The following is a 14,385-nucleotide window of genomic DNA, read 5'->3' as shown; positions in this document are numbered from 1 at the left end:
TTCGCCTGGGCGGAAAGAGCCGAGCGCAGCCCGAGCGCTCCATTAAAATGGCGGCGGCGGCGGCGGTGGCCGCGGCGTCTGGTCGGTGGTGAAGTGACTCTGCTGCTTCTCTCCCCACCCACCCCTCCCTCTTCCCTCCCCCGTCCTTCCCCCTTCCCCGCCGCCTGCGCCTCGGCGCCCCCGGGGCCTGCACCTCCCTCACCCCCCTCCTTGCCCCCGCCCGCTCCCGGGGCCGCCGGCCCCCTCCCCCACCCTCCGCTCCCCGCCCCGTCCTCGCCGCCGCCCGCCCGCCCGCCCTCGTCGCTTCCCCGCCCCGCCGGCAGGCCGGCCCCTCCCCTGCCTCTGTCCCCTCCCCCCCGCCGGTCGGGATCAGTCAGTGCGATCCGAAGCGGGGGAGGGGGGGGCGGCGGCCGAACGATGTGCGAGAACTGCGCAGACCTGGTGGAGGTGTTAAATGAAAGTAAGTAACCGGGTAGGCGACCTGTCGGGGTGCACGGTTTGGGCCCCCCCACGCCGCTCTCCGGCCTCCCCTGTCTTCCGCGGCCCGCGGACAGCGACGAGCCGCCCGGTCGGCGTGCGGGCCTGTGAGCCCGGGAAGGTGCGCGGTGGCGGGGCCGTCGCGGCGTCTCGGGCCCAGGCCGGCCGGGTTACCTGGGCGCCCGAGAGGCCGCGGCGGCGCAGCGCTGGCCCAGTCAGGCCTGGCGGTCTCGGAAACTTTCCTCATTACAGGTGTCAATTAATGAAGGCTCTAATGAGCCCTTCCGCCCCTTCCCCCCCACCCCCCGCGGAGAAGGTGAGGGGAGGTGGGGTCGGAGGACTCGGCTTTCCTCCGCAGTCCGAGCCACAGGGCCGCCCTCTTTGATCTCCAGCCTGCTGGGGAGGCCTTGCTTACCTGCTAATTTTCATTAAAGTCCCTGGGAGAAGGGCGGTGATTTTTTTCCTTCCCTTGAGGGTGTGTGGGTGTATTAAATCCATCTGCCAGCCCTTAAATAGCAGAAAATGAACTGCAATAGTGATGGTTGGGTACGTCTTACCTTAATTAAAAATAAAGGCGATAGTATTTCTTTAACGTACCATTCGTCGTTTAAGGAGTAAAACCTATTATAAGAAGATCTCTGTACCAAAGACAGTCATCTCGAGTAGTCATGGTCTTATCTCCAAAAATTATAGGCCTATTCTGCATTATTATATTACATATTTTATTTTTGTCCCTTGCAAGATTGTTTTTCTGCTTAAAAACAAACCAAAAAAACAAAACAAAAACCAAGGTATATTGTAAGTCAGCTACTTATGGGCCCCGAGGCCTAGGTTGGAAGAGGTGATTTACATGAAAAGATAATGTTCATTTGAAGTATTGGAACTTACATTCAATGTGATATTTGACAGATTTCCAAACTACTTACTCTTTTTAATTCATTATTTAGTCAATTTATATATAGACTGTAATGTCCTTTTTGTGTTTAATTTTTTCTTTTTTATTAGGTACTTCAATTTTACTTTAATGACTAAAAGGGTTGTAATTTATTTTCAGCTGTGTATTTACTTCCTGAGAGATGCAAGTAGGTGTTTGAATAAATTCAAATTATATTTTCCCAGTACTTGTGTTACTGTAAATTTTCCTAGTATTTTAAGGTTATTCCTATTTTGGCATACATTTCATTCTTGGTACAGTGATACGGTAAACACAAGTTTTAGCAGTTAAATTTTCAGTAAAACATTTATATATTGGTTATTGTGACTTTATTCTCAAATTTGAAAGTAGCTTTATTGTTTAGTATGCATTAGGAAAATAATTAGGGAAGATTTGAAGATTCATTTTTACAGTTGTTAATTGTTTGTAGGTGTGTGTGTGTGTGTGTGTGTGTGTGTCTGTGTGTGTGTCTGTGTGAGTGCGTGCGTGCGCGTGTGTGTCTGTCTGTCTGTGGATGTATTCATGTGAGTGCAACTTACTAAGGCCAGGGGCATCAGATCCCTGGAGCTAGAATTTCAGACAGTTGTGAGCTGCCCAATGTGAATGTTGAGAACTGAATCCTAGACCTCTGGAAGTGCTCTTAACCACTGAGCCACCCCTCCTTCCTTTCCTCCCTCTTCTCCTCCCTCCTTCCCTTTTTGGTTTTTAAAGACAGGGTTTCTCTGTATAACAGCTCTAGATGTCCTGGAACTTGGCTCTGTAGACCAGGTTAGCCATGAACTCGAAGAGATCCACCTGTCTCTGCCTCCCAAGTGCTGGGATTAAAGAAAGGCATGTGCCACCCATTTCTTAAGGTTGATTTAAAGCATTATTTTAAACCTAATTAGGAGTGTTGCAAACATAGTATCTAAAAAGTTTATTTGAAAAGAGATGGCATCTGTAAGATAAAGAGACTATTTTTAATGGCTAGTGAGATTGCTGGGGAGGGGAGGTAAAGATAAAAGTAAAAGAAGGATGACTTGAGTGAGTTTATTCCCAGAACCCACACATGCTTACACACGTGTGTAAGTTAAGATTATCTGTGAAACTTTTGAAACTGTAAGTCATTGGTCTCCAAAGGTACTTATTAGCCCTTTACTGTTTTCTTTAAGGCTCATTTGAAAAAAGAAAATGTCTTACATCTCATCAGAGACTTTTTTTTCCTCTTGGATTTTTTTTTTTGGAGACAGAATTTCTCTGTGTAGCTCTGGCTGTCCTGGCTACTCACTTTGTAGACTAGGCTGGCCTCAAACTCACAGAGATCTGCCTGCCTCTGTCTCATGAGTGCTGGGATTACATGTGTGTGCCACCACTGCTTGGTCTCTTTGATTTTTTTTTTTTTTTTGAAGCAGGGTTTCTCATGTTTTTTTTTTTTTTTTTTTTTTTTCCTGGTTTTACAACTCTTTGTAGACTAGGCTGGTCTTGAGATAAACGCCTGCCTCTGCCTGGGATTAAAGGTGTGCACCACCACCGTGCCTGGCTGGCTTTCTCTTTCCTTTTGTTTGGACATTGTAGTTGTCTTAAATGTTTTCGTATGTAGTGAGACCCTGTCTCAAAACAACATTTTCATTTGTGCTGTTGTTGTATCCCAAGTATAATATTAAATTCTCTGAGAACAAGGCAGACATATCTCATTGTGGCAGTGTTTGCCCATGCACATAATGGATGGAGCTTCACGATGAGCTCGATGGTTGAATTAGCCTGGCCTGGTGGCCCAGACTTGTCTGTAATCCCAGTTATTCAGGAAGCTGAGGCAGGGGATCACAAGGGCAAGAGTCTTCCTAGGCTACAAGATGAGTTCAAGGCCATTGTGGGCAACTTAGTGAGACACTGTCTCAAAATAGGAAGTAAAAAGAGTGCTGGGGATAGATACAGTTAATGGTGGTGTTTGCCTAGTGTGAATGAGGCTCTGACTCTAACCTCCAGGAATGGCCCCCATCAATGAAAGCAGCAGAGAAAATTAGCTTTTAAAAAATTCTAGATCTTTAAATTTTTTTATGTATGTGAGTGTACCTCATGCATGCCTTGTTCCCATCAGAAGTCAGGCATCAGATCCCCTACAGCTATAGTTCTAGAAAATCAGCTTTTTTTTTTTTTTTTTTTTTTTTTTTTTTTGGTTTTTCGAGACAGGGTTTCTCTGTGTAGCTTTGGAGCCTATCCTGGCACTGGCTCTGGAGACCAGTCTGGCCTCAAACTCACAGTGATCTGCCTGCCTCTGCCTCCCTGGTGCTAGGATTAAAGGCGTGTGCCACCAACGCCAGGCCTGAAAATCCGCTTTTTAATTGAAATGGATTATGTCTTTCTTGTAATTTTACTTGGTAATTATGTATTGGCTATCTTTTCCTTCCCTATAGATGAGTATTCAACTTTGATTTAAATCCCTCAAACCATGTGCTGCTGCTTCTTTCTTTCTTTCCGTTTTTTTTTTTTTTTTTTTTTTTTTTTTTTGAGACAGGGTCTCTCTCCTTAGCCCTGGCTCCTGGAACTATGGATCAGACTGGCCTCAACTCAGATCCATCTGCCTCTCCTTGTGTGCTGGTATTAAAGGTATGTAGCGGTCATTTATTTATTATTAAGGAGCTCAAATATAAATTTATTAAGGAGAAGAGAACTCTTGAGATTGGAAGAGTCTCCAAAGAGGAATACTGTGGAACATTAAAAAACAACAAAAAAAACCTGACAGAGAGCAAGATTGAGGAGATGGTCTGTGGTTAGGAGTACTTGCATGCTCTTGCAGAGGACCAGAAATTGGTTTCTAGCACACATGGGGTGGCTAATAGCTGCCATGTTTCTCCAACTTGAGTGGATCAGAGGGTCAGATACTCTGTTTTGACCTTCAAGGTATGAACAAACCCACCCCCACACATACAATTTACAATAAAAACAAAAAAATTGGTAGAGAGCAGATTATCGTGGGGCATGCATGTCTATGCTTGGGAGACTAAGGCTAGATCCTGAGTTTGAGGCCAGACAGGCCACAGTGAAACCTTGTCTTGTAACCAGGTAAACAAATCTCTCAGGGTGTAGTATGTCTAGCAAGAAAAACCTAACAGTAATAGTTTCTAAACAGTTTACTTTGTCATCAGTGTTTGGTTACAATATTAACATCAGTTGTATCTGTAGTCCTGTAGAGGCTCTTTAAGCTGTAAATTTTTGCCATAGAAACATACATTATGGACTGGAGAAACGGCTCAGTGTTTAACAGCACTGGCTGCTCTTCCAGAGGTCCTGAGTTCAATTCCCAGCAACCACATGGTGGCACACAGCCGTCTATCAAGATCTGGTGCCCCCTTCTGGCCTGCAGGCGTACTTGGAGGCAGAACACTGTGTACTTAATAGATAAATCTTAAAACAAAACATCTATTTAACTATGTGCATAAATTTACCTGCAGGTGAAAGGCCTATTGAAGTCTGGAACCAGGCTAAGCATCTATAGTAAGGACTAACCTATAGGGTATCCACCTCCACCTATTTCTTGACAGTTTAAGGCTGACCTTGAAGTCCTCCTGGACCACTTGCCTCAGGCTCCCAAGTGTTGGAATTATAGTCATGAACTATTATGTCTGGCTTTTATATGGGAAGAAGACTGGTGAAGAAATGACAATGTTTTGCTTTTTAGCCTAGGCTGGCCTGGAACTTGCAAGCAATATTCCTGTCTCAGAGTACTAAGTACTGGTATTATACATAAAAACAACCGCTCTCTGTACAATCTTAATTACAGATTTTTTTTTAACTTGGGTAAATCTTAAGTTATTACTTCTTTAACCAATTAACTTTAACCAATTAATATTTGAAGCACTGGCTACCAGATAAAATTATCCACAATTTCCATCCAAATGTTATTCATTTGTATTTTGAGCCTAGGTCTCACTCTGTATCCCAGGCTATCCTTAAACAGTTCTGTTTCAGCCTCCCAAGGGATAGGTTACAGGTATGAACTGTAATTCAAATAACTTTATAAAGTAACTTTTATAAATGATGAAGCACTATAAAATATGTAGTATATTAACATAGGAAAGTATCAGCATTATCTCTGTAATGAACACTGATTATTATATAGCTCTGGCAGTCTTGAAACTTGCTCTGTAAACCAAGCTGGCCTTGAACTCAAAGAGATCTGCCTGCCTCTGCCTCCTAGGTGCTAGAATTAAAGGCATGGATCACCACACTGGCATATTGTGTGTGTGTGTGTGTGTGTGTGTGTGTGTGTGTGTGTGTGTGTGTGTGTGTGTGTGTGTGTTTAGGAATGGCTCGGTGATTAGGAACATTTTGTTGCTATTTCAGAAGACCTGGGTTTGATTCCCAACACTTATATGATGGCTCACAAACATCTGTAATTCCATTTACAGATCTGATGCCTTTTGACTTCTGAAGGCACCAGGCACACATACCTACATTTAGGCAAAGTACTCATACACAAAAAATAAACCTAAAAAAATAGAAAAAAAAACTTACTTATGTATTTTATATATGGGTGTTTGTCTGCATGTATGCCTGAACACCAGGAGAAAGCATTGTATCCCAAAAGGCTACAGTTACAGATGGTTGTGAGTCATCATGTGGGTGCTGGGAATTGAACTTAGGACTTCTGGAAGAGTAGACTGTGCTCTAAATAGCTGAGCCATCTCTTGAGCTCCTAAAGATAAATTTTGTTTTTTTTTTCTTTTTGGTTTTTTGAGACAGGGTTACTCTGTGTAACCCTGGCTATCCTGAAACTGGCTCTGTATATCAGGCTACCTCAGAAATCTGCCTGCTTATGTCTACTCCTGTTTGCCTCCACGCCTGGATAAAAGAAAAAAAAAAAGTTTTTAAATCGATAATACTGGGACCCAAAATTGCTCAGCCAGAAAAAGCATCTGTTGCTAAGCCTGTCACCTGAATTTGATTCCTGAAACCTACTTGGTAGATTAAGAAAACCCAGCTCCTGAAAGTTATCTTCTGACTTTGACACACTTACACACACATTAAAAAAAGAGATGGCTCAGTGCTTAAGAATGATTGCTGCTCTTGGAGAGGACTGGAGTCTAGTTCCCAGCATCTACATTGTGTAGCTCACAACCATCTGTATTTGCAGGTCCAGGGGATTTAGTGTGTGTTCATATACAAGTATATATAGTTTAGCTGGGTGTCGGTGGTGTACACCTTTAATCCCAGCACTTGGGAATCAGAGGCTGGGGAATCTCCGTGAGCTTGAGGCCAGCCTGGTCTACCGAGTGCCAGGACAGCTTCCAAAGCTACACAGAGAAATCCTGTCTGGAAAAACCAAACAAACAAACAAACCCCAAAAAGGTAGTATTTGCACTAGGAATGTAGCTCAGTTGGAAGAATGTTTGCCTGACACATGTGAAGCCCTGCTTTTGGTCCATGTAAATTGGACTTTATGATGTACTTTTGTAATCCCAGCACTTGGTAGGTGGGAACAGGAAGTTTAAGGCTAGGTCAGAACCCGTTTGTCTCTTTACCCTTTCACTCTGTAGCAACCATGGTCTGACACTGGGTCACAGACTGTTTCTTGCTTAGCTGTATTGGGCCAGCCTTTGGTTACTTTGTTGGTTTATAAAAAGCTCATGGCCTTCAAGGTGGTTACATGAAGGTAGGATATGCGGCTTTCTCTGGGTGTGGATGCCAAGTACATGGCTCTGAAGTGTTAAATGATTCTCAAGCAAACCTGTTGTAGTAACATGGCATTATCTGTTAAACAGTGGGGCTTGTGGCAGCACCTTATCATGATGTGAGGTCCTAGTGCAGGTAGGCATGGAAACTTAGGGGACAGTTGCCATCGACAGCATGATTGTTAGGTTGTCTTCCAGGATGGAGGTGAGGGGGGTATGCATGGGTGAGACCGAGTCTTTAAGAACTGCTCTCTTGCCTTCGGTGGTGGGTCTCATTTTTAATCCCAGCACTCTGGAGGCAGAGGCAGGTGGATCTCTGTGAGCTTGAGGTCAGGATGGTCTACATAGCAAGTTCCAGGATGGCCAGGGCTACACAGAGAAATCCTCTTTTGAGGAATTGAAAGGAAGGAAGGAAGGAAGGAAGGAAGGAAGGAAGGAAGGAAGGAAGGAAAGAAAGAAAGAAAGAAAGAAAGAGAGTTTTGTGGTTTGGGTATGTTGCTCTGTTGGTAGCAACTTTGCCTAGCATGCTAAACTTTGGGTTTGATCCCACCCCAGTACCCCATAAAGCCTATTTTAATGATACACACCTGTCTTAGTAGCTGGGAGGTGGATGCAGTAGGATGACAAGAGCAAGGTTATCCTTGGCTACACAGCTCACAGAGGTGAGTCAGGGTTATATGAGACCCTGTCTCTTCCAAAGCAAGAAAGGAAAAATAGTCACTGGATGTGGGACTATAGGCAGAGAAGCTTATGATTCTGCTGTCTTATTGGATATGGAGGAAATGTTTTTAAGCGGTTAAGTAAAGGACAGTGCCATAGTATATCATTGAATTTGTAGAGCTTGGTTCTGGGAGAACAAGAAAAGGAGATCAAGGACAGGACTAGGAAGCAGATGATCTTGTTCTGGTTTTGTTTGTTTGTTTGTTTTTTGAGACAAGAGATTAACTCTTTGATCTAGACTTGACCTGAATTCATTAGCCCTAATTGATTTCATTCACAGTTATCCTCTTGCTTCAGTTTTCTAGTGCTAGGATGACAGCATGAGCCAGCATTCTCTGCTAATAAAATTTTATATGGTTTATAATAGCTATAGATGACATTTTCTTTTAATTTTTATGGGTGTGTATATATGTATGTGTACTGCAAGTGTGCAGCAGCCAGCAGAAGTCAAATTAAGGTTTCAGATCCACTGGAACTGGAGTTACAGGCTGTTGTGAGCTGCCATGTGGATGTTCAGAACTGATTGGAGCTTGCAAGAGCCACAAGTGCTCTTAACTGCTGAGTCATCTCTTCGGCTTTCAGACAATACTTTTTTTTTTCTTGAGACAGGGTTTCTCTGTGTAGCTTTGGAGCCTGTCCTGGAACTAACTCTTGTACATCAGGCTGGTCTCAAACACACAGAGATCCACCTGCCTCAGCCTCCCGAGTGCTGGGATTAAAGGCGTGCGCCACCAACGCCCGGCTTAGACAATACTTCTTACAATTGTCTATGAGAACTATATATATGAGGTTGGTGCTGATTGTTTGTATGTGCAAGTGAGTACTATTTGGGTTCCTAGGAGGTTGGTGTTTTTGTGTGTGTGCCAGTCTGCATGTGGAGGTCAGGGACAACCACTAGGAGTTGATTCTTCATCCTGTAGGTATCAGGCATTGAATTCCTGTTTACTTGCTGAACCATCTTGCTGGCCTGGAGATTGATCACTATATTGCCATGGCTGGTTGGAACTGGATATGTAGACTGCGCTGGCTCTAAACTCAAAGAGCTCTGCTTTCCTCTGCCTGACAAGTGCTGGAATTAAAGGTGTATGTTGCTATGCTTAACCAGATTGCTGATTTTTAGACTGTAGTTTAAAACACTATGAACACTAATCACAAAGTTTTATGTATTTATATTTGTTACTTGAAGACTTAAATTTTAACTTAATTTTTGAAGCTTTATTTATTTTGGCTTTTTGAAACAAGGTCTCATGTAACCTAGGCTATTCTCAAACTTGGTATGTACCTGAGGAGGACCTTGAACTTATTCTAAGCCTTTTAAATATTTGTAATAAATTAAAGTTTCAGCAGCCTTAGGTAAATACTGAGTTTTTCTTTGGATTGTAAATAAAAGTTTATCTTTCAAATCAGTTATCATGTGTGTATTTTTTTGATTCTTCTTCTTTTGGATTTTTGAGACAGGGTTTCTCTGTGTAGTTTTGGAGCCTATCCTGGAACTCGCTGTATAGATCAGGCTGGTCTCGAACTCACAGAGTTCTGCCTGCCTCTGCTTCCTGAGTGCTGGGATTAAAGGCATGCTCCACCACTGCCCGGTGTGCCACCTGGTTCATAATTATGTTTACAAGACACAGGTTAAGGCTGGATTGGTGGCACATGCCTGTAATCCCAGCAATAGATAACTAGGGAATCTGAGAGAATTGTGAATTCAAGACTGCTGACAAGAGGAAAAGATAAATACTAGCACCTTTTCCATCTAAGTATCCAATTAAATTATACTTTTAGTAGTTTTCCATTATTTCCTCATGAGTAACTTAAATAGTCCCCTGATCTTTTTTTCTTTAATTTTTTTTTTTTTTTAATGTAGTAGGGTGGTGGTGGCAGCCTCCAAAGCCACAGAGAAACCCTGCCTTGAAAAAAAAAATTTTTTTTTTCTATGTATGAGTGTTTTTCCTAAATGCATGTATGTGCACTGCATGTATGCCTGGTGCCTGCAGAGGTCAGAAGAGGTGTCAGACCCCATGGAATTTGAGTTACAGATGATTGAAAGCCACCATAAGAATGCTGGGAGTCAGAGCAATAAGTACTCTTAACTGCCAAGCCAACTCTGCTGCCTACCCCGACCCCAAATTTATTATCATTTTATTTTATATATACGGTTATTATACTTGCAGACATCTCTGTACTAGGTGCACGTTTGTGCCCACAGAGGCCAGAAGAGGATATTGGATCCCCTGGAAAATGAGTTACAAATGATTATGGGCCACTATATGCATGCTTAAAATTAAACCTGAATCTTCTGGAAGAGCAGCCAGTGCTCTTAACTACTGAGCCATCTCTCCATGCTGCCCTCCAATACCCATGACCCCAAAAGGCAGTTTCTTGCTATGTAGTTGTGTGGCCTTGAACTCAAGATCTTTTTGCCTTAGCCACGAAAGTGTTGAGATTATAGGCCTGAAACCACTGTGCAGTGATGACAATAGGGCCTTTGAAGTTGCATTCAAAGTAAGAAGATAATGGGATACTATTCATCTTTGCTTGGTAAAGTGGTATAAAGAGGCCAATGTGTTGTTTTATTCTTTTCTTGAGACAGGGTTTTTCTTTGTAGTCTTTATTGTCCTGTTACTGGATTTATAGACCAGGGTGGCCTCCAACTCACAGAGAGATCTACCTGCCTTTGCCTCTCGAGTGTTGGGATTAAAGGCACCACTACCACCTGGCATGTTGTTTTATTCTAATGGTATTTTGTTTCCATCTTGCAGAAATTATATATTAAGTGAGATAACTTCCAGTTTGGTGAAGAAATAGAGGTTGATTATCACTAAACCTAAAACTTGACGGTTTCTATTAAGTGTGATGCTAGAATAAAATTTTTGAGTTTAAAAAAATTAAAAGAATTTTAAAATTTACATTTATTGACGTATGCACCCTTGCTTGCTTGCTTGCATGCCATGGAACATGTGTGGAGCTCAGATGACAACTTGCAGGATAGTTCTCCCACCAAGTGGGTTTTGAAGATTGAATTCAGGTTTCAGGGGTTGGTGGCAGTGATTTTTACTTGATAAGCATCGGATACAGATGTGTATGCCATCAGAGGGTATCTGATCCTCTGACATTTTAGTTCCAGGTGGTGGTGAACTGCCTGACATGGATATTGAGAGCCAAACTCTTGTTACTCTGGAAGAACAGAAGTGTCTTAACCACTGAGCCATTCTCCAGCACCTATCCCTCCCCTTGAACTTTTTTTTTTTAATTGCATATTCAGCTAGTAAATTCTGCACCATTATTTTAAATTCTGAAAGATTCTGGTCTAAAATAGTTCTTGTTTTATTTTTTTTTTAAGATTTTTATTTATTATGTATACAACATTCTGCTTCCATGCATATCTGCACACCAGAAGAGGGCACCAGATTTCATAACAGATGGTTGTGAGCTACCATGTGGTTGCTGGGAATTGAACTCAGGACCTCTGGAAGAGCAGTCAGTGCTCTTAACCTCTGAGACATCTCTCCAGCCCCTGAAATAGTTCTTACTCCAAGTATTTTAGGTACAGAATACTGAACTTGTAATGAAAAATGTTAATGATATCCACATTTAAATCTTCAAGTTTGGGGAGTAATGAATACTGAGTTTATGATTATGTGGTTGTGAAGCTTTTGGCATTTTTAATTTGATTTTATTATTTTATGCGCTGGGTGTCTGCATGTGTGAGCATCATAAGCATGCAGTGCCTTCAGTGGTTGAGCTAGTTAGTACTTTGGATCACCTGGAATTGGAGCTGCCTTGTGGGTGCTGGGAATTGAACCCTGGACCTTGTGAGGAACAGTCAGGGCTCTTAACTGCCAAGCCATGTCTAGCTCTATAGGTTGAGACCCTATTGGGGTCACATACCAGATATCCTGCATATCATACATTATTTATTTATTTGTTTATTTTTGGTTTTTCCTAGACAGGGTTTCTCTGTGTAGCTTTGGAGCCTATCCTGGCACTCGATCTGGAGACCAGGCTGGCCTCGAACTCAAGAGAGATCCGCCTGCCTCTGCCTCCCGAGTGCTGGGATTAAAGGCGTGTGCCACCAATGCCCGGCTTACATTTAAGATTTATAACAGTTGCAAAATTGTAGTTTTGAAGTAGTAAGGAAACAATTTTATGAAGGACACTACAACAAGAGGAACTGTATTAAAGGGTCTTTGCATTAGGAGGGTTGAGAACCACTGTTGTAGCTCTTTCAAATTGGAAGCTTTAATTAATGATGTTTGTGGAATAGTATGAATCGACAAACATTGTTTTAGATTGCTGTCCCTCTCTTTCTCCCATTTTGGGAACAATAAGAGAAATTTTACTTTATTATGTAGTCAAAGAAGAAGTTTTAGGGCTGGGGAGATGGCTCACCTGTGGATAAGGCAATTTGCTGTTAAACCTGATGACTTGATTCCCCCACCCCTTGACAGGGTTTCTCTGTGGCTTTGGAGGCTGTCCTGGAACTAGCTCTTGTGGACCAGGCTGGGCTCAAACTCAGAGAGATCCGCCTGCCTCTGTCTCCCGAGTGCTGGGACTAAAGGTGTGCCACACCACCACCCAGCCTGATGACTTGATTTTGATTCATGTAACCAACATAGTAGGATGAGAGAACAAATTCCTGCAAGTTGTTTTCTAACAACTAAAACACTCAAACAAAATAAATGTGAAATAAAACTCAAAAACTCAGCCTGGCATGCTTGTGTATACCTTTAATCTCAGGGGCAGAGGCATGTGGATCTCCTTTTTTGTCAGTTCCAGGCCAGCCTGGTCTACAAAGCAGGTTCCAGGACAGCCAGGAATGTTACACAGAGAAACCCTGTCTTGCTCTAAACAACAACAACAACAAAAATACAACAAATGGAAAACATAAGTGTATGTGCATTCAGTACACATAACCTGCCAGTTTATTGGATATATATTGTATTTGTTATTGACCTTCATGATCATATGGCTTGATAGAAGCTATGATTTCCTGCCCAGCGTTACAGGTGTTTCTTAGAGCATATCTATAGTCTGGGAAAAGAGAGTGTATGGAATGATCTCAGGTTATCTCTGTACTTCTATAGCTTTTCAACACTGTAGTGCTACATACCTCACAGGAATCATGATTTGCTCTAAATAAGACAGTTCATAAGCAGCAGGAGTAAGAATAGAATTAAATTGTTCTTGTTTTTTTTTTTTTTTTTTTTGAGTATTTCATTTGGTTGGAGAGATGGCTCAGTGGCCTAGTACTCTTGCAGATGACTTTCGTTCAGTTCCTAACACCCACAAGGTAGCCCCTAACCACCTGTAACTCTGGTTCCAGGGGACCCCTCTGGCATGTGATACACATGTACTCACACAGCGTCAACACATACACATAAATGAAAATTCCAATAAATCCTAAAAATACTTTTATTAGCTAAGCCTTTATTTATTTTGAGATAAGATCTCACTGTGTAGCTCTGGCTAGCCTGGAATGTAAAGATGCCCTTTCTTTTTCCCCTCAAAAGGGGAAAAAGGTAAAGCAAAAAAAGGTAAAGCAAAAGAAAAACAAGAAAGCAGGTTGAGGGAGCCATGAGGAACAAGCCAGTAAGCTGCATTTCTCTATGACTTGCTTCATTTTCTGCTGTTTTCCCTATGACTATGGACTGTAACCTTTAAGTTAAATAAACATTTTCCTCTTCAAGTTACTTTTGGTCATGGTCTTTATCACAGAAAAAATAACTACTACAGTCGGTATCAAAGATTTTATTTCAGTAGTGAAAGCAAAAGAATTAATGTTTGCATTTGTGTGTCTAAGTTTTATTTTTGAAGCATTGTCTTTAATATTGGTTTAACATTTATTCATACTTTTATGCTTCTTTTTCAGTATCAGATATAGAAGGTGGTGATGGACTGCAGCTCAGAAAGGAACATACTCTCAAAATATTTGCTTATATCAATTCCTGGACTCAGAGGTATGCAGTTGTAGATATTTTGAAGACTAACTTGGTGAATTGTATAAATTGCCATTACTTGTCATTAGATTTTCTTTTAGAATGTTTTATTACATTTTTTAAAACAATTAAATGGTAGTTATCAGTATTCAATCATTTTACCTTTTCTTTAATCATGGGCTTGATTATGACATTGTTTTTAAAAATAACATAGAAATTGATTTTTTTCTTTTACCTTTCCCTCATTCTTTAGGAATGAGTGGCTAAAATTTTGAAATATATTATTTTGAGATATCTCTAAATATCCATATTAATATCTCAGTTATTTTGACAGATAATTTTGTTGTTGTTTTTTTTGAGACAGGGTTTCACTGTGTAGCTTAACTGTCCTGGAACTCACTCTGTAGACCAGGCTGATCTCCAACTCAGAGATCCACCTGCCTCTGCCTCCAGAGTGCTGAGAGTAAAGACGTGCACCACCACCATATCCCATGGATAAGACAATTTTATGGAAAGTTAAAGAAAGCTTATAGCAAGCTTAATATCTTTAAAACTATCTTCATTAAGCCCTGTGGTGGTGGTATATGGAGAGGCAGAGGCAGGTATATCTCTGTGAGTTTGTGGTAGCCTTGTCTCAGAAAAAAACCGACAACCGCCGGGCATTACACAC

General features: G+C 41.7%; 1 protein-coding gene across 4 annotated transcripts in view; it reads left to right on the top strand.

Moving 5' to 3' along the window:
• The first annotated feature begins 285 nt into the window (after window positions 1-285).
• The window catches only part of Usp34 (ubiquitin specific peptidase 34), a 185,301-nt gene continuing 171,201 nt past the window's right edge, over window positions 286-14,385 (top strand). For 3 of the 4 annotated variants that reach the window (XM_027388016.2, XM_027388017.2, XM_027388015.2), the window contains exons 1-2: window positions 286-460; window positions 13,649-13,736. In XM_027388016.2, coding sequence (XP_027243817.1) covers window positions 418-460; window positions 13,649-13,736 — 131 coding nt within the window. In that variant the 5' untranslated portion in view covers window positions 286-417. Of the gene's footprint in view, window positions 461-13,648; window positions 13,737-14,385 lie in introns of those variants that run through there. The other variant, XM_027388018.2, reaches the window with a different exon arrangement.

Source organism: Cricetulus griseus, assembly GCF_003668045.3.
Source record: "Cricetulus griseus strain 17A/GY chromosome 1 unlocalized genomic scaffold, alternate assembly CriGri-PICRH-1.0 chr1_1, whole genome shotgun sequence".
Taxonomy (NCBI): Eukaryota; Metazoa; Chordata; class Mammalia; order Rodentia; family Cricetidae; genus Cricetulus; species Cricetulus griseus.
Note: the sequence above shows the minus strand (reverse complement) of the source record. Positions and strands in the feature narration are given on the sequence as shown.